General features: G+C 44.0%; 2 protein-coding genes across 3 annotated transcripts in view; both read right to left on the reverse strand.

Moving 5' to 3' along the window:
• Positions 1-7,217, reverse strand: part of CARS1 (cysteinyl-tRNA synthetase 1) — a 33,333-nt gene extending 26,116 nt beyond the window's left edge. The window contains exons 1-2 of one of the 2 annotated variants that reach the window (XM_083863065.1): positions 7,138-7,217; positions 2,101-2,346 (exon numbers count right to left, since the gene is read on the reverse strand). In XM_083863065.1, the coding sequence (XP_083719191.1) occupies positions 2,101-2,346; positions 7,138-7,165 (274 nt within the window). In that variant the 5' untranslated portion in view covers positions 7,166-7,217. The remainder of the gene's footprint in view (positions 1-2,100; positions 2,347-7,137) is intronic. The other variant, XM_083863066.1, reaches the window with a different exon arrangement.
• A 917-nt stretch (positions 7,218-8,134) lies between these two features.
• On the reverse strand, positions 8,135-17,699 carry LOC310910165 (CD27 antigen-like; the record flags this gene model as incomplete). The annotated part of the gene is made up of 10 exons (XM_083862623.1): positions 17,601-17,699; positions 16,272-16,362; positions 15,400-15,531; positions 15,142-15,253; positions 14,511-14,578; positions 13,801-13,902; positions 12,795-12,823; positions 9,567-9,612; positions 8,602-8,672; positions 8,135-8,179 (listed from the first exon to the last, which is right to left on the reverse strand). The coding sequence occupies exons 1-10, from the start codon at positions 17,634-17,636 to the stop codon at positions 8,135-8,137; spliced, it is 732 nt and encodes a 243-aa protein (XP_083718749.1). The 5' UTR covers positions 17,637-17,699.
• Positions 17,700-18,188: the final 489 nt, after the last annotated feature.

Here is an 18,188-nt window from a genome sequence, read left to right on the forward strand (position 1 = left end):
CTGTGTACTGGGCTGCTTACAGCTGTAATGATGTTAAACAAATTATCGCATTAAATAGGAATGAAAGCAAACCAGGAAATTCAAAAATACAGCAAGTGTGCCAGCTTAATACACGCAGTACTTTAGAGAATTCTTTAGGAATTCTCATGTTATGCATTTTAACTGCAATTAAAATATTATACAAACTATTTGCTTTGACAATAAAATGGCCTTTCTTATCCTGTGTCTCAGGGTGCTCTTCATTAATGCTTCAATAATTACTTCAATATTTTCATATGCATATTTTGGCTGAAAACTTTCAAGTAAGGTAAACATTCATGGTATAAAAAATGTAATCTCTTCCTCTTGCTTTTTTGAGTAACTGCTCAAATAAGAAAAAAAAATATGTTAAGCATAGTACTCTGCCTCACAAAGGGACTTAATTTAATTTCCATGCTATGAATCCATGGAAATGTGTGTCCATTCTAAACATCTCCTTGCATGAGGTACTCCTGAACAGAACATCTCCAGTTCAAGAGCAGCCTCTCCACAACACAGGCCATACACCAAGGTATGGATTTGTTTACTCCTTGATTTACAAAGATTATTCTGGCATGCTTAATTGTGGCCAACACTTCCCTCAGGGAAAGAAGCCTGTGTGGGTTAGTCTAATAAAAGATAAATCTGTAAAGCTTTCTTCAGTTACAACCACATGAACACAAAGAAAAACCCAGATACTGCAGCCCATATTTCTTGTCTTGTGAGTTAGATGTCACATTTCATCCACTACACAGATGCCAAGGGCAAAGTAAAAAGCTGGTAAAATATTGGTTAGTGTGGTCAAATACACCTCTGCAGCCTACAACCTTTCCCCTCATTGAAATGAGGTTCATTTGCTCTAATCCACCATGGAGTTTTCTGGTACACCAAAAAAAACAACCATCGAGTATTCAAGGTCTAAGAAGCATGGCAGATTTGTGTGTCACTTTCATGGTGAACACTACAGAACACCATTGCAGGACTCCTGAAACACATGCACCTATCATGAAGGTGTAACCCTTCAGAAAGAGAGATATAACAGTAAAGATTTCATGGTCAGGAAAGTGGAAACTTTTTCTCTTACTCCTCCACCCTGATCCATGGAAGTCTACAGACAATCTGTAGTTAGTGGATAAATCTGCTACCAGAGCCAGGGGTGCAGCTGAAATCCCTTCTCTGCTGGAAGGAAATAAGCAGCACAAGCACTTGCAGGCACACACAACACACAGAGAATTCACTCATAGCAGTCTGACTTTAACTGCTGGTCTGTCAGGAATTGAGAACACAAATGGTGAGAGCTTGTGAGAAGATGGCATGGGAGTAATGCTGGCTAACAACCATCAGCAAGAACGACAGGCATGCATTCATTTGCAGGTATTGCAAGCACTATACAACAGCTCTGCATTGTTATTTTTCATTATTTCATGACTCCTTGAGCAAAGATCTCACTATAAAGCAATTAAATTAGACTAGCTCATTGGGAAACAACTCAGGAGAGTGATGCAGCTCCCAAAAATGCCTGCCCATGCTTACACAATGACCTAGATTAACCAGTTATTACTTCTTCAAATCACCAGCATGCCTAAATTACCAGGGTTAAAAAAGAACCCCATATACTCTTTGTGAAGTTCAGTGTTAATAACAATCACAAAAGCAAGTATTCAGTTTATTTTATTGTTGATTTGTTCACCATACAGCAACTATTTGGTTAACCTTGCAAGGAAAAAAGTAGACTGGGCAAATCTTGGTATTACCAGAAAAAAGCCCAAACCCAAACATTCCTTTACAAACCAGAAGACAGCCAGCTTTTTAAAGAAAATACACGTAACTGAATTATGTACATTGGGAAATTTTAACATTTAAAAAAACTGGTAACAGCTTTTACATCCAAATAGGTCAGGATCTATCAATTACACAGTAACTGTATGCAAGAATAATGTTATGACTTCCAATACAAATTGATACTGTAAATCTTAAGGCGTGCAAGAGAGTATGAAAGGGAATTTCTCGGAATTCTCAGCAATAACAACCAATACAATGTCAGCTAGTCTATAACCTGCCCACCAGTTTTATATTACTCACTTGTTTGAAGTTTACAAGGCTCATTTTTTTCACTGCTGCCATCATAGATTGCTTCTATGTGTCTGTACCACCGGACAACATGGATATACTGGTCCACAGGTGGCCCCGAAAACTTTCTGAACACCTCCACATCTGCATGTGAAAATGTGAACCCCTGGATATAACTACGAGTGCTCAGGTACTCGTTCAGAGCCTTCACCCTGGCTTCCTCTTCACTAATGCTCAGAATAAAACTGTAGCTGGAAGCTGTAAAGAGAGGCACAGGACATTTGGTCAGCATTAAAAGAAGGAGATCCCATGACCAAAATATATCCTTATAATATACATCTTCCCGTGTCAATTAGCTCTGGCAACTGGTAAGAAATTTGAGAAAATTAGATTTAATACAAGCTACCAAATAACTATGTATTTCCTGTTAACAGGATTATCTTCATGCTGCCATAAGTTTTTGAAGACATCTTTCAAAGAGTAGTGAGGACAAGAACACAGGTCTTTTTCATGAAGAATATCATCTACTGAAATTGGAGAAAACCCTTCACACAGAGCAAACCTAATCTGTCACTCTTTCCATGCTGCTAAAACACTCATCCTACCAATACTTAAACATGATTCATGTTATACATTGTGGAAAGGCTGTGAATATGTCTACAGAACTTGAGCACGTAGTTACATCTTTGCAGGGGTGTTGCCTGCACTCAAGCTCCTAGCACGATGCTCAGTTCCTCCTACTTGGTCTAGAAACTCAAAACTTCAGCTGCTGCTGTATATTCCCATACTTCTCCCATGCCCCTCTCTCTCCTCAGGCACATGAATAATATTTAAAATAAGTAAAATCTACACAAACAAACAGGAAGGATTTCAGATTGTGCTCCTCTCGCACAGTTTTTTAATTCCATGACTTCTTTGGTATATAGGCAAAGCGGGATCAGTTATGTCTCATCTTGACAAACGCAGGGACACAGAGGAAAGCTCTGTGAGTTGGTGGGGATGGTCACTGGAAGAGCAAGTCCTGTGCAAGCCAGTGGGTACAAAGCACTCTGAGGTTATAGCACTGGGCTAGCACTGCCATTAGGCAAACCCAGCATTCACATTTTCCTACACTGATTCAATGTTTGTGGCTCCATTTGTGTTCAGAGTACTGTATAAACATGAAGGCAATATCCTGTCTAGTCAGCCAGCAGGGTAATTTAAGCCAAGGTCATGCGCAGTAATGTGAGAGACGCAGCAGGAGAGCACCTGTCCCTGCTCCCAAACCCCAACACAGCCAGAAGTGTCCCTTCTCACACTGGCACAAATATCTTCTCCATGAGGAGTTCCCAAAGCACAGAGGTGCTCACAGAACACAACCCTTGGAAAGGCAGAAATGAAAGGAGATGGGAAAGTGATGGCTTGGAGAGGAGGTGATGTAATTTTAAACTACTAAAGTTTCTCCAAATATCAGCACAGTTAAAACTTTATGAACCATTTTCTATATGGAAATCAACTTTTAAAATATCCAACAGCAACTCAGAATAACAGGGAAGTGGCACCTAGATATCAAATATGTTCTCATTCAACTCTTTGGGGTATAAATGAGATACAGTGACACATCAGGAGAACTAATAAAAAAGGTCAATGATCTAACAAAAAATTAAAAGATCAAAATTCACAAAAGAAATTTAAAATCCATGAACAAAAGAAGACAGATCTATGTAAAGTATAAATCCTTCTCAAGGCCTTTCCATGTAATTGCTTAGTACAAATAAGGAATACCAAGGAAATAATGGTTCATAACTCGACCTTATAGGCTTGCCTTACTCAGCTGAATGGGATTCAGCTTCAGCTCACACAGTTCATTTCACTATAATCTTTTCGTGCTCCTAAATATTTACTGATGTTTATCAGCACAGAACTTCACATATTTATACACATGAAATAGTTTGAAACAGTTATGTTCATTAACAGTGAAAACCTAAGACGTAAGTCTTCCTTGAATGTGAATTTTGTATACACAAAACATATGAGGGAGAAGGCAAAAAAGAAGGTACTACAAGAATGATCTGGGTATAAGTGAAACTATATCTCAAAGAAAAGATCTTTTCCAAGGAAAAACAACACTCAATTTGCAAAGTATTATTGTGGTTATTATGACCATTATTCACACATCGGGCTGCTAATGGGAAGCAAGTCAGTGTATCTGAAACAATGTAAGTGCTTTCCAACCACATCTGTAAACCAATCTAGGGAAAGGAAAGTTGCCCAAACTTACACACAAATACAAATATGGCAGCACTCATACAAGCTAATTTTGGCAAGGAGAGGTACAAACACTGCCCGTGAATGTTAGTACCAGCTCAGCACTGATAAACTTAACAACTGAATTTTTTTTGAGCAATCTTGGCACAGACATTAATACTTGAAATTATAATGATGTTTGGCAGGCTCACTGTCCTATTCCCAGTGTCCTACATCAGTTTCACAGGTTGTGCTGAGGAAATGACTAAGGTAACACTGTCTTGGAAGGCAGTGCCCCAGTGGATCACTTTTTTCAAGCAAAAGGAGAATCAGTGACAGCTGTTTATGTAAAAGTCTGTCCTGGTTTAACTGATATCATGACTTAAAGAAGAATAGTAAATCTACAGAATCTGGCTTTCTGAATTTCCATTCTGCATCCTTGGTTCCCCCTGTCTTGCAATTCCTTCAATTTATTAAACACTCCCACTGAAATATTTCTGGTACCTCCTAAGTGCTGCATCCTATTTTCCCATACACTTCAGCATCCCCATTGTCCTGCACAGCTTCAGCTCATCTTTGCCAAATCTGCCAATGGTGTGCAAGAGGCAGCTTCCCACTGTCAAATTAATTGATTAATTAATATCAATAAATGGATAAAAAAAGTATTGAGGGAGAAGGGCCAATGGATGTACATCTGACCTGTTTTCTGTGTTGCTTTAGGAAAACAGTCTAAGGAATTGCCCTTCTCTCTAGCTGCAATTTTTTTCCATCCCCAAAACAGAAGAACTACAGTTGTTACTACTCAATTACATCAGAAGTGTCTCCTTGACAGCAGAAATACAAGAGTACTACAGAGCTGTTGCATAACACTGAATTTTAACTCATGTGAACAGAATGACCCATAGATATTGTATCACACAAGAGGAAACAAGTACTGAGCATGAATAGTCCAGAGGTAGCAAAATAACCTTGAAAAATCAGAAGAATTAATGTTAATGATGTAACAGCAAAAAGTTGTTTCAAGAAAATTCCACACCAGGCATCAATTAATACAGTTCTCACACACTAACTGCTGGTGTACAACCTCTCTGGGTGATATTGTCACACATTCTTCTTTCCATGCATGGAATGCTTCAGAGATTATTAAAGGACACTGGGAATCTGTCTGAGAGACTGCAGCAACACACAGACTCAAAGGCACAGGAGAGCTTCTACATTTTATTTGCACATAAAATAACTTCTGACGTTTAATCAGGACGCATAACCCCACAATACCAAATTTCATTGAAAAATTTCACTTTTCCTAACTTGAAAATGAAAACCTCTGCTCCTTGAAGGTGTGGAGAGCAAAGTAAATACAGGAAAGCCATAAAATAGGCAGTAAGGCAGCTAGCTGACACAAAACCAAGGAGTTACTTTGCTTCAGGGAAAAAATTATGTTTCCTGGGCTTCCCTGAACCTGCTAACCTTGTCAGTCATAATTAGATGACAAGGTAAATGTTCTGTGAATTCTGCAGAGGCATTCTCCAAAAAGAAATCTTACCCATTTCTGAACATTTTGAAATGCAATTTCTCGTCCAACTTGGCTTTCATGAATTTAAGACAAGCCACAAAAGACAAATGTAACATTATTAATACGGCTCCAAACTGGCCATTTATCATCCCGGCCCGTCACTCTGGTGCCTTTGAAAAGAACTCCAACCATCTGCTCAGCCAAGGTGAGCTCTCCTTTCCCATTAACATTCACAAGAACCAAAACAATGCAGCGATTCCAGCTAGTGCCAGACACAGCATAAAGACAGAAAAACAAACGACTTATCAAGACTCACACATAAGGAGCAAAAGGCTTTTAGATGAGCAGGGATTTTTAAGACTGGAGTATCCCACACCAAGGAAGAGCTTGTCAATTCTAGTCTTTTGAGTCCTGAAAGTTTCACTTCCACTTTTCCTGAACTGAAACTAAATATAACAACTGTAGTTTCAGTAAAAAACCACACCCTAACAAATAGTAACTAAAGAGTTTCTCAAAGTGCACCTGAACCGAGCCTGCCTTGAGTTTCCCCCCACCAAGATAATGAAAAGACTTTTAAAAAAGCCAACCCCTTGAGAACAAGAAATGTTTCACTTTAGTGAGAATATCGCATGGGATGAATAAAGAGCAAAGTAACTTTCAGTAACAAGGAAAAAGGGATAAAAATATTTGTATTTACAGATCCTCAACTGGAATGTCAGAAATTTCCAACCCTTTACATACCATAAAGGTATTTCATACTTGCATGACTGGTATTCCAAGTTTACATTTCCTTCATTAGTGCCAAAAATTATAGTACTACCCCAGCTCTCCTTCCATACGGAAGGGAAACAGTACAACTCATCATTAAAACACCACCACAAAAGAAAATGTCCGTAAAAGTCCAAAAGTTCAGGCGTGAGTTCAGGGGAGAGCACTGGTGGCCGGGGAAAGCCGGGACACTCTGACAGGTGAACGGCGCGGGGCAGCGCACGGACCCAGCGCTCTCGGCCAGCCGGGGCACAGCTGTTCCCAGACGCGGGCGACGAGGAGCGCCGAATTTCCCCCCTAAATCGCTGACCGCCACCACTGACCCGACACCCGCGGTGAGGCCCCGGGCGAGCCGCTCCCCGTGCGGGCCGAGCCCCACGCCGGCCGAGCCCGGGGGACCCGCACGGGAGGCGCCCCCGCCGCCGCCGCCTCCGCCGTGACAGCCGCGGGGCCGCCACCCGGGCCCCCGCCGAGCCGTGACAACCCCGGCCACCCCTCGGCCCGGCCCCGCCGGGGGCCCGCGGCGCCGCTCGCCCACCTACCGTGCTCGGCGCTGGCGGGCGCTGCCATCCCGGAGCTGCTGCGGCTGCCGCCTGGGCCGGCCCTCGCTGCCGAGCTGATGCAACAGCGCCCGGAAGCCTCGCCCCGCCCCGCCCGCGCTACGCTACTTCCGACGGGCCCGCGTCACCCCGGCAACGGGAAGCGCCGCGCGGCCCGGCTCGGCCCCGCACAGCCTCAGAGAGCTCCGCACTGCCCGGCCCCACACAGCTCCACACAACCCCACACGGCCCGGCCCGCCCCAGACAGCCCCACACAGCTTCACACAGCCCGGCCCCGCACAGCCCCACACAGCTCCACACGGCCCGGCCCGGCCCCAGACAGCCCCACACAGCTTCACACAGCCCGGCCCCACACAGCCCGGCTCGGCCCCGCACAGCCCCACACGGTTCCGCCCCACACAAGCCTCAGAGAGCCCCGCACGGCCCCACACAGCCCCAGAGAGCTCCGCACGGCGCGGCCCGGCCCCACACAGCCCCACAGAGTCTCAGGGAGCCCCACACGGCCCGGCCCCACACAGCCCCAGAGAGCCACGCACTGCCTGGCCCCACACAGCTCCGCACGGCCCGGCCCCACAAAGCCCCAAACAGCCCCGCACGGCACGGCCCCACACAGCCTCACACTACATAGCCCCGCACGGCCCCACACGGCACTGCCCGGCCCCACAAAGCCCCCCACGGCCCGGCCCGAGCGGGAAATGACCGCCCAGGGCACCGCGGCCACCCCGTGCCCCACCAGCGCCGGGCCAACCAAGCCCCGGCTCCGAGTGTCGCCACCCGCCTTCCCCAAACAGCTCCAAGGACGGAGACGCCGCCGCCGGAACAAAGTCCCAGAGCCAGTTTACAGCTCAGCCAGATTTTTAATGCCCTTACGTCCTATACAAAACAAAATCGTTTTGGAAATTAAAGCATCACAGTACTGTTTCAAAAACAACAGCAGCTCCTGCCGCCCAGGTTGGGACAGCACAGCATTGCAACACTCTTAAGGGATGCCCGCCCTCCTTACGCGCAGGTGAGCATCTAGCACCTACAAAGGTAGGAAAGTCATGTAAACATGAAAACAACAAAGGGATTGTATCTCTTCTGGCTGTCTGCATGAGGTGAGGAGGGTACCAACTCCATTTCTACCCACAGTTTCTGACACCCTCATTAAAGGAAGTCTAAAAGGCACACATATGTACACAGGAACATTTTATTTATTATTATTTATTATTTACATAAATATTAATCTTCAGCTTCTATTTAACTTATGATATTATTACTTTTTAAAGTCTTTGATATGCTGTTATAAGCCTTGGTATCTGTATGCCTCAGTGCATCCAGTAATTTAATAATACATTGCTTCTGTCCCAGTCTGTTTCTCCAGATGAGAGGCATCTGATAGGATTGTTCTTCTCTATTATTAGGAAATTTAGAAATGATTTCATCCATATCATTTTCCTGTAGAACAGTTTCCATAAGCCGCTTCCACTGCTGTGGTGGTACTTCCTTTATAAAGACATCAAAGGTCTCTGTCAGTTCTGCAAGAAGAAACACACAACACACATCAGCTTGGATTTTAAAACATAGGAAGTTTTTTCCATAGCTCACATACATACTTCCCCCTTAATTTTCAGCCAATACCTGCACAGACCAAACAGCAGCACCAAGGCAGGGTTTGGCACATAAGATGCAGCAAGACAAACAAGTTTTTTACTAAGTGGTCTTGAAAGTAGCTAAAGGTATTGGTGCATGTCTCAGAAGTGGCCTCCTAAGGCAGGACACCATCCAGTAAGGATGGTTTTGAGGAAGGCTTCATTGGCTAGTGTAGTAGTTTCATGCTCACCTGTTTTTGTTTGCTAAATTTAGTGTAGTGGTTTAAGTGTTAACCCATGACAGCTGGGATGTTCCCTTGGCAGGGCCACTGAAGAGGAAGTTTTAACCACTTCACTATGCTGCTGGCACAGGTTTGCCACACCAAGACCACCATGAGCAAAACCCATCACCTGGAGATCCAGCACAACAATTTGCTGGGCACAGGTGGATGTATGGAGGTTTGATGTGCTCCTCCAGGTGAGGGCACATTTGACAGAGAGATCTCTCACTCTGACCTGCACCTCACTCAGTAAAACAGAGTACACTGCTGCAATGCAGACTCGTTTTAAAACATTTTTCAAAAATCTGTACCATTCTTATTCTTAAAATCATGACTGTGCTATACTCCCATGCAGAAAAGTCAAGCTCCAAAACAGAACAGTTCACCACAGATACTATAAATTCAGCAATAATCCTGCTTCAGCATATTTTACAATAAACCGGAAGCCACATAGCTCTAAGCAATATTCATTAGCCTCTTTATACTACTCTTTAAGTAGACTAAAGTCAACAGGAATAAAAACCAAATTCCAAGCACTGCCAATTTATGGAATACTTACCATTTTGAGAGAGATCTTTAACAATTATCTGACTTGGTTCTTGTACCTGTAACACAAAGTTGGACCATTGCTCCAACAAATCAGGGTACTTCACTCACTATTATTTTTTACCTACTCGACAGCTTGCTTTTACAGCACACACCACACACAGCAAAAAGGGGAAAGAGGGGCAGATTTCAGAGCAGACCTGAAAGTACTGGAGTAAAGAAAACTGCATGAAAACAACACACTACTGGCTCCAAGGCAACATTTGCTGCTATCGCAAAAGAGTAGCTTTTGTCAGGGAGATGAAAGAGGCAGAGGAAATTAAATGAGGGATTGAAGTTCTTTTCCTCCCAGGCTATCACTTTCCATACTTCCTATTACATCTTTAAGGCAAAGTTTCCTCTGTTGTTTTGCCTGAAAGCTCCAGAAATAGTAAGAGCTCAACTAAAAGGATACCTATATTAGAGAAAATACAATGATAATTTCACATACACTTATCCTACAATTTGCTAGAGTTCCACTTGGAAAATTAGATAGGGCATTCTACTGAAAAGCAGAATTTTGGAAAGGTTTTGCTGCCAATGAGGATTTAGTAATCCTCCTCAGCCATCCTGTCATACAGCAGTGGGACAGTGCCCTGCTCAGAAACCACACTATTTTCCACTATCTTCTTCCAAGGGAAGAAAAGAAAACACTTGAAGATGCCAGATGTCAGAGAGATAAAAGGAGAGCTGATAATTTGGCAAAGTTACAGCCTTCACAGAATTAAGCTTCAAATTATTACTCTCCACCTCCCTGGCTGTTCTGCACCCACCAGAGTGCAGGGTAAGGCTCCTAAGTTACCTCCACAACAACCACAGGAAACTTTTCCTAATGTTCTTATTGATGAGGATTGCTGCTTCCTCCTCTAGGTACAGAGGGCAGGTACCTCTCTTAAGACAGAAAGGAATTAAACTGCCTTGCTGCACCTGAGCTGACTGAACAGCACCAGGGGCCCCAAGCCTATCGCTGTGCCAAGACTGATGCTCAGGGCTGTTGCCAAAGCAGCCTGTCAGCTCCATGGATGTGCACTATCTTTGGCTGTCTGTGGCTGGAATAGCTTTCCTGGCAGACTCACAAACTATAATCAGTTGAAAGAGGCCAGTGAGCACCCACGTACACTGCACAGCTTTTGCGAGGGGACAAAGAGGGAGGCCAGCAAGAAAGGCTCCCTTCACTTTTAGCATTATCAATTCATTAAACAAGCACAGTCAGGGAGCACAGCACCAGCGCAGCATGAACAGTACAAGCACAGAGCAGAGCAGTAGCATGTCGAGCATGACAGCTGGTGATAAAGCTGGCAAGTTTTAGGAGTATTTTTTTTACACGCAGAAAATGAGCATGAGCAGTTACTGTTTAAACCACTGTATTGTGTTTATTTAGGTACAGCACCCTTGCTGCTTGCACAGGGACAGTGATCCCCTGGTGACACCACCACATGACCAATGTGCATAAGTGGGGACATGAGAGAAAATCCCCCCCACATACAATACAGGTAAGTTGTACATCATTCTCACTGAAAACACTTTCTCTTTAAGGGTATAAGCACATCAAAGAAGTTGATCTTATTTATACAGGGTAAGTCTTAAATAGGAGAACAAATGACTGGAAGAACACAGTAGGGCTGACGCTCTTGTTTCAAAATCCAGCAACACCTATTCAAGTACCAGCTGTTGTTTGGGGGCATTAAAGCAGTAGGAAATTGCTGGTTCTTTGAAAGGGAAGGTGTGTAGGTGCCAGAATACTGGGTCTCAGGACTGCATCAGCGTAACTCTCCTTAGCAAAAAGGCTCTTGCAGCAGCATGAGCACTCTAAGTGCAGACTTTACATCTGCCTGTGACATCTCGAGCATGAGAGACAACTGGCACCATGCACCAATTTGTAACTGCATCATTCTACAGCCATTTTATTCACATTAAAGAGATTTGCCTATTCCCATGCTACAGCATTTTGACCAGTTTTTTTGTCACATTTCTTCATCAGCTTCTACAAATGGATGAAGTGCTGCAAATCTGTCCAGGACATGAGGGGAAACACAACCCAACAAAAAAAAAAAAAAACAAAACAAACAGGGTGTTTGACATATTTGAGCCACTTATGGACCTTAAAAAAGAGAGCAGAGTTTAGGGTGAGCCTTTGAACATGTCTTTCAATTCAGCTTCTTCCATCTTCAAGTACTTTTGATATAATTAGAGTGCCTTTTATTACTCCAAATGTAACATACACTGGGTGGGTAATGCATTGGTGAGGGACATGACAAGCTCCAGGGAGAAAAAAAGTGCTGTACACACACTGGGAGAACAGTCTATTTTTCCTAGTTTCTCATCAAGACTAACATTTGTTGTGTAAAACTGAGACTGAGCTCATTTTTGCCTTGTGGTGCTGGTAGGGATATAGTTTCTAACCAGAGAAGCTAAACCCAGCTTGTATTTATTTCACCCAGTTTTGTATTTATCTTGCAGAATGCTAGACTAGCAATAGGCTTTTTCAGACTCAAACAGTAAGGTTCTGAAAGTGACCACAGGATGCCAGGGTACACCCAGCTTCAAGCTGGAACACATGCCAGCAGCCAGCCTCAGCTGGATAAATTCTTTTTACAGATGTACTTTGGGACTGGCATGCTCTGAGCCCTGAGCAGATCCCCCCTTTCTCTTTTGGGATTGCTGAGGACCAAGAATTCAGACTGTCAGGTGCTGGTCAGTAGCTTGTGGCAGGAGCCCAAAGGCAAGGAAGACTCAACCACTTTACTGGATCAGGAGTGGTTAATTCTTATGAACAAATAAATTTGTAGTCAATGCAATAAGAGCCCCAACACCACCATGCAGGTAAACAATAGCTGCCATCAGTTGGGGAACACACATTTGAAGCAGCAAAAAATAAATTAATTGGCCAAGGTATCACTTGGAGACAGTCTGAAGTGAAAACTTGCAGCTAGTCCGAGTTTTTTTCCCCACTTCCAAAGCATCCTGGTCACAGGCTCTGAAATGTTGACACGGCAAACTGCAGCAGTCACGTGCAGCAATTGAATTCAGCAGGCACTCGCTAATTAATATCTGACCTTGTATGAATCACAGCTTGTTGCATCACAGGAGCACGTCCTACCAGAGATCTACAGTGAGACAAACATTGAGGGTTATGTATCAAGTACAATTAGGCTGTGAACAATTAGATTGAGATTAAACACTTGATCCATCACGTACTCACCCAACCTCTCTCTGCATCAGTTGAGGCAGCTGAAAAACAAAATAAGTGTCTAAGAAACTTATAAGAATCGCAGCAACTTAAACATGTCTGAATTCACACAAGACTTATATGCAAGAGAAACCTCTGTAACACAGCTAAAGCTTTTAAAAGCCATTTAGTTTCTTTGACCTGTCATACATTCCACCACAGCACTACCTTTAGCATCCACCAACAGCACAAGCACCGTGCCTGAATACAGAGAAGAATCCTGCTTAGTAAAATGCAGTCCATAAAATGCTTTTAAGCCACTCTTGCAACCTCCTCTAGTCCAGCTTTTGTTTCTCAGCATTTGTGTAGGTTATTGCAATACAGAAGACAAGGCAGAAATTGTCTTTACTGCAATACAATCAATAAGACATGATTTCCACAAACTTAGCATTTCAAATTCAGAATTTTCAGTATTTTAACCACACTAGTAGCAAAAATACTTTAATACACAATAGTGGAAATAGAAGTTTCCAAGGAAAACAGCTGAGTTTCTGCTAAAAAATAAATTCACACAGGGCTAATCAACCTAATATTCACATTAAGAGGTTCAAATCACTAAATGGTATCAATTTGTAGAAAAAAAAATCTGCACAGCCAAACACAGTGAAAGTAATTAGTGATCTAATTAGTTGCTGCTTTTTGCCCCACGCATCTGAACCCACACACAGGTTTTCCCTCTTTGCCAATACAAGGCAACTAGATTTGACAAGTCCTTTTTAAGGACCTCGTGATAATCTTGCTTTGAAGTAGAGGCATCTGTCAGCAAGATAAGAAAGTTCATAGCTAAGGACTATGCATTCCATTTACCAAACAAAACTACTCTTCATTTTACAGGACTTGCTAATTTCAATCACGTGCTAAATGAACTAAAGCTTAAAGCAGATCCCCTGTAAGGCAACACAAGAACCAGGGATAGCCCTAGTGCATGCTTTGCCTAACTCTGGCAAGCAAATTTCACAGATAATAATCAAGCAGTTACCTCTATTACACTTCAGCTTTTTAACAATAAGAAAAATCACCAAACCAAAGAACACCACCGCTGCCACAATCAGTGGAATAACCCAACCAAGAGCTTCCTTCCCTGCAAAGTAAGGAAAAAAAAAAAAAATAAAATCAGCACTGAAACAGTCCCCCAAAAAGATATTCCTTGCTGTCCTAGAGTAAAACCTAAGCCCGGAACTAATACAACAACCCAGATAGTTTGTCCTGGAAAAGGCACTGGGAGCCCTGAACACGTGAGTACTTGTTTGCACTGCACATCATGGTCCTAAAGGCAGCAGGGAATTCTGCAGGGAGCTGTAATACAACGTCTACAAGGTTTTCTGGAGAGACACTTAAGGGGAAACAAGTATACAAAAGATGACAGCAAGCTTCAGGTGCTGTAGCACTGGCAGAAGAGGAAGCTACTCCAGGCACAGTAAATATATCTTTCCACTATCCAAGACTTTCAACTGTGACACTTTTGCAACTTTAAGAACCCTGGCAACACACGTAGCTTTTCACCAAGTGAAACTCAAGGTGGTTTGTCCCATTAACAAGCTGTCTTTAGCAAGTAACTCACAGACCAAAATGCAGCTGCTGTTAAATATGTCACAGTAGTTGAAAGCACTTCTACAGACTGCTCTGGTGTTATTAGCCTGAAGCCAAGGGACCCAACAAACCAAGCTGAGTGAGATTTGTGTACCAGACCTGGACTGGGTAGGGCTGGGTCTGTAGTACCAGTGGAATTTGGCATGATTTCTTTCCCATCCGGATGCCTGAAGTGGATGGTAAAACAAGATTGTATCAACATTTCCAGAGCAATACCTAGCTCTGTCCAGACCTGATTCTTTTTCAGACAGAGCTTAGAGCCATAAACAGAACATGCATAAACTTTGATAGAAGTGCACCTTTAAACAACCTAAGACTACAAGATAAAATAAAAGCAAAGCAGACAAAATTCATGTATGTTAGCTTGGAGGGGGTAAAGAGAAAAAAATCCACAGAGAATAAGCATTATTCATGCACAGTTCATTTCCTTCAGCAGGTAGTTCTACATCCTAAAATTTTGTGCTGGGTGCTAGAAAGTTAATTCAAGTGTGTTTCTGGGGAAATACCAGCCTGAAGACATGAAAAATGCAAGTTTACAGCCATAAGCAACAAGCACAGTGATACCCAAATCCATCCACTTTCTAGGTCTCAACATCACAGGTTTTGACACCTAAAATTTAAATGCATGAATAATGTTACAGCCTAACAACACCTGTTAACTATTGGCACAGATTGGGAAACAGCTCTAACACTCCCTAGAAGGAAAATAGTGACTTATTCTCAAACTTACATTGGACTGTTTCTCTGACACATTTCACAGCCCTGATCAGAGCAGGAATACCCTGGTTTGCACTGGCATTCAGCATCCTGTGTCAGAGTACAGGGTCTCAGAGTTATCTGACCTAAAAATAAAATATAAGTTAGCAAGTGCAAAGATTATACTAAGGCCATAAAGGCAATTTACTTTTAATTTCAATATGTTTAATGAAGGCCAGGTTTTCCACATTATAAAAAGGGAAAATGGTTAAGGTTTTGTAAGGTTTGGTACCCTCTTTGCACTGTCTGCAAGACAAGCATTCCTCCAAGCCATTCGCGTGGGCAGTAAAGCCTTTTCCTTCCTTGCAAGGGTCACATCTTCCTCTCGAATGCGAAGTATTGCAGTGATCAGCAACAAAATAACCTGTGGAAGAAAAAAACCGGCAGCAGTAGCAGCAATCTCAGAGAATCTTTTGACAGACAAAAGGCTAAACCAGGATATTAGAACACAAATTTCTGGGGAGAGAGTTCAACCCTTCCTTGCAAATCAACTGGATGCCACATGAGCTGAGTGGCACAGGAGAGTCAGGAGACACACTTGCCATTTGCTTCTCAGACAGGGAGAGGCACAAAAAAGGCGTCCACAAGGCATCTGCTGGAGCAAGGATGAATCACCGCAGCAGCTCTGGCAGGGAGCCATGTGGATGGTACCATTGCTGAGGAAATGGGACAAGCCTAGAGAGAATTGCTTCCAAGAAACCTTTTTCTCTCCTTTGTCTGAATCCCGCCTAAATGAACCAGTAAGCTGATACTTACAAGAGGTTTCTTGGTGCAAAACTTGTTAACTCTGCACACATTGAGCAAGGAGGGGAGAGCCTCCTGAAGTTTTGCCTACAGACACAGAAGTATCAGAATTCCCCTAGGCTAGTTCTTGGTGTTAAGTAAATCACTTAGCTTCGAGAACTTTATCCTTCAACCGCAAGCAGAGGCTTCCGGGCTGGATGCCAGAGCACCTCTCCCAGCAGCATTAAGGGGCTCTCACTTCAAAATGAAGCCCAGCCTTTACAGCACCAAGAACTCATCACAGTTCCAACCAGGCTTACACTTTCACGGGATGCAATGTAAGAAACAATAGCTAACAGCTGTAACTGCTCAAAGTCTTACCTGCTTCACAAAATTCACAGCAGAAACCTTCATGGGGGTATTCTCTCTCCCCACACTCCTCTGAGGCTCCAAACGCCCTCAGTAGCGCAACCTGCAGTGGAGGCAAACGCGCTTCCTGAGTGATTCATCCTCCCAGAAGACGATAACTATCCTGGGGAGATTAACTTGTAAAGACTTGGAAACACGTTTAGAAGCTTATGGGAAGCCACAGAAGAAACCCAAACTAATTTCTGCTAAGTGCTGCAGTAATTGCCATCACAAAGCTGGGGTTAAGGCAGCACCATGCAGTGGCTGATGGGTTCTAGGTAACTATTGGTACACATTCCTGCCTCCATATAAACTTCTGTTTTCTCCCCACCAGCTCACTGCAGTTTTACTGCAGACGCCAAAGTTTCCATGGTGTGCAAGGAATTCATTTCTCCCTTCCTCCATCTTTTTAATTCATCGGAATCAGGGCTAGTCTCGCTCCTGCAAAATTGAGGGAACGCCGCACAGATTCATCCAACACGTCTCACTAACTCTAATCTTAGGCAGAAGACAAGCCGAGTCATTAACAATGCGACGGGAACATTGGGAATGACTTTTTTTTTTTTTTTAGGAGGAAGAACTGTGGAGGCGCCACTCACTCCTCGGCAGGATTCCGTGAACCCTCCCAGCGCCGCTAGTCAGGCGCTTCCAAGGGAGGACACCTGAGTCACATTCCTTGCAAGATGCACCTGAGACAAACCTCTAGAACAAAAGCAGGAAGGGACGACGGGACGTCCCCCCCGCCTTCCCCCGGCACTAACTGCCGCCAGCAACTTCTAAGCTAAAACCAAGAGGGTCCCCCTCTTTAAACTCTCTCCCCGGTAGACGGAAAGTCTTCCCCGTAACTCTGGGGAGGTGAGAAAACTTCCAGTTTCACAGTTAAATAACATAAGGATTACTTAAAAAATCACTCCTAACTTGTAACTTTTTTTCTCCCCCCCCCCCCCCCCCCCTTTTTTCCGCCGAGGAGGAAAGGCGAGGGCGCTGGGGCGGGATGCGGTGACATGCGTCCATCCTTGCAGGGCGCGGGATCACGGCAGCGGCGCTGCCGCAGGTGTCCCGAGACATCAAACACGAACAAAAAGTTCGGGAAAGTTACTAAAGTCTCTTGATGAAGAAAAGGATAGAAAAACCCACAAGGTTCCTTCAGGCGGATGAAGACTTCTACCCCCCTCTCCCCCTCAAAAGGCGTAATTTAGGTTCTGGCTGCGGGCAGGCGGAGGGCGAGCCCGTATCCACTGATAGCGGCCCCGGCCAGACACCCACCCTAGGGGCCACAGAGACCCCCCCGGCACTCACCACCAGCAGCAGCAGACCCATCACTCGCCCAGCTCCCATCGCGACACCTACACTTCTGAACGCAATCCTATGAAAACCGGTTTTATATGGCAGCCGGGGGAGCGGGCGTGGAGGGGGGGGTGATTTAATGGAGGCGGGACGAGCCCGGCACTGCCCGCCCCGCCCCAAATCGCGATAGAAATCTGTTTTCTCTAGTTACCCTCACCTATTGAGGTCACAGAAAGCAGAGGGAAAGGCTGTGGGGAGAATTTTTCCAGCACTGCGCGAACGAAGTGCATCTAACTGGGTTTTGTAAAACCCTAAAAGGGTTCTCACGTTTCTCCTCAGCAGTTATTCCTCCCATAAAAATAACGTTTCTGGCCATGATTTTCCTCAAGAATACTTTTCATTTTCCACGTGCGTGCAACTGGCACGTCGGAACATGCACCTCCAGATGTTAAATTTGGATTAAAATTAATGGCACAAGGATTCATAGGCTGTTCCTTTTTGGATTATTTTTTAATCCTCTGTGGCAGCAGCCCTAAGTGTTGGAAACTCTTCCCGTGCTGATGCTTAATTAGTTTGTATAGGCTGATAGTTTCTTTCACTGCT

The sequence above is a fragment of the Zosterops lateralis genome (assembly GCF_965231275.1).
Source record: "Zosterops lateralis genome assembly, chromosome: 6".
Lineage (NCBI taxonomy): Eukaryota > Metazoa > Chordata > Aves > Passeriformes > Zosteropidae > Zosterops > Zosterops lateralis.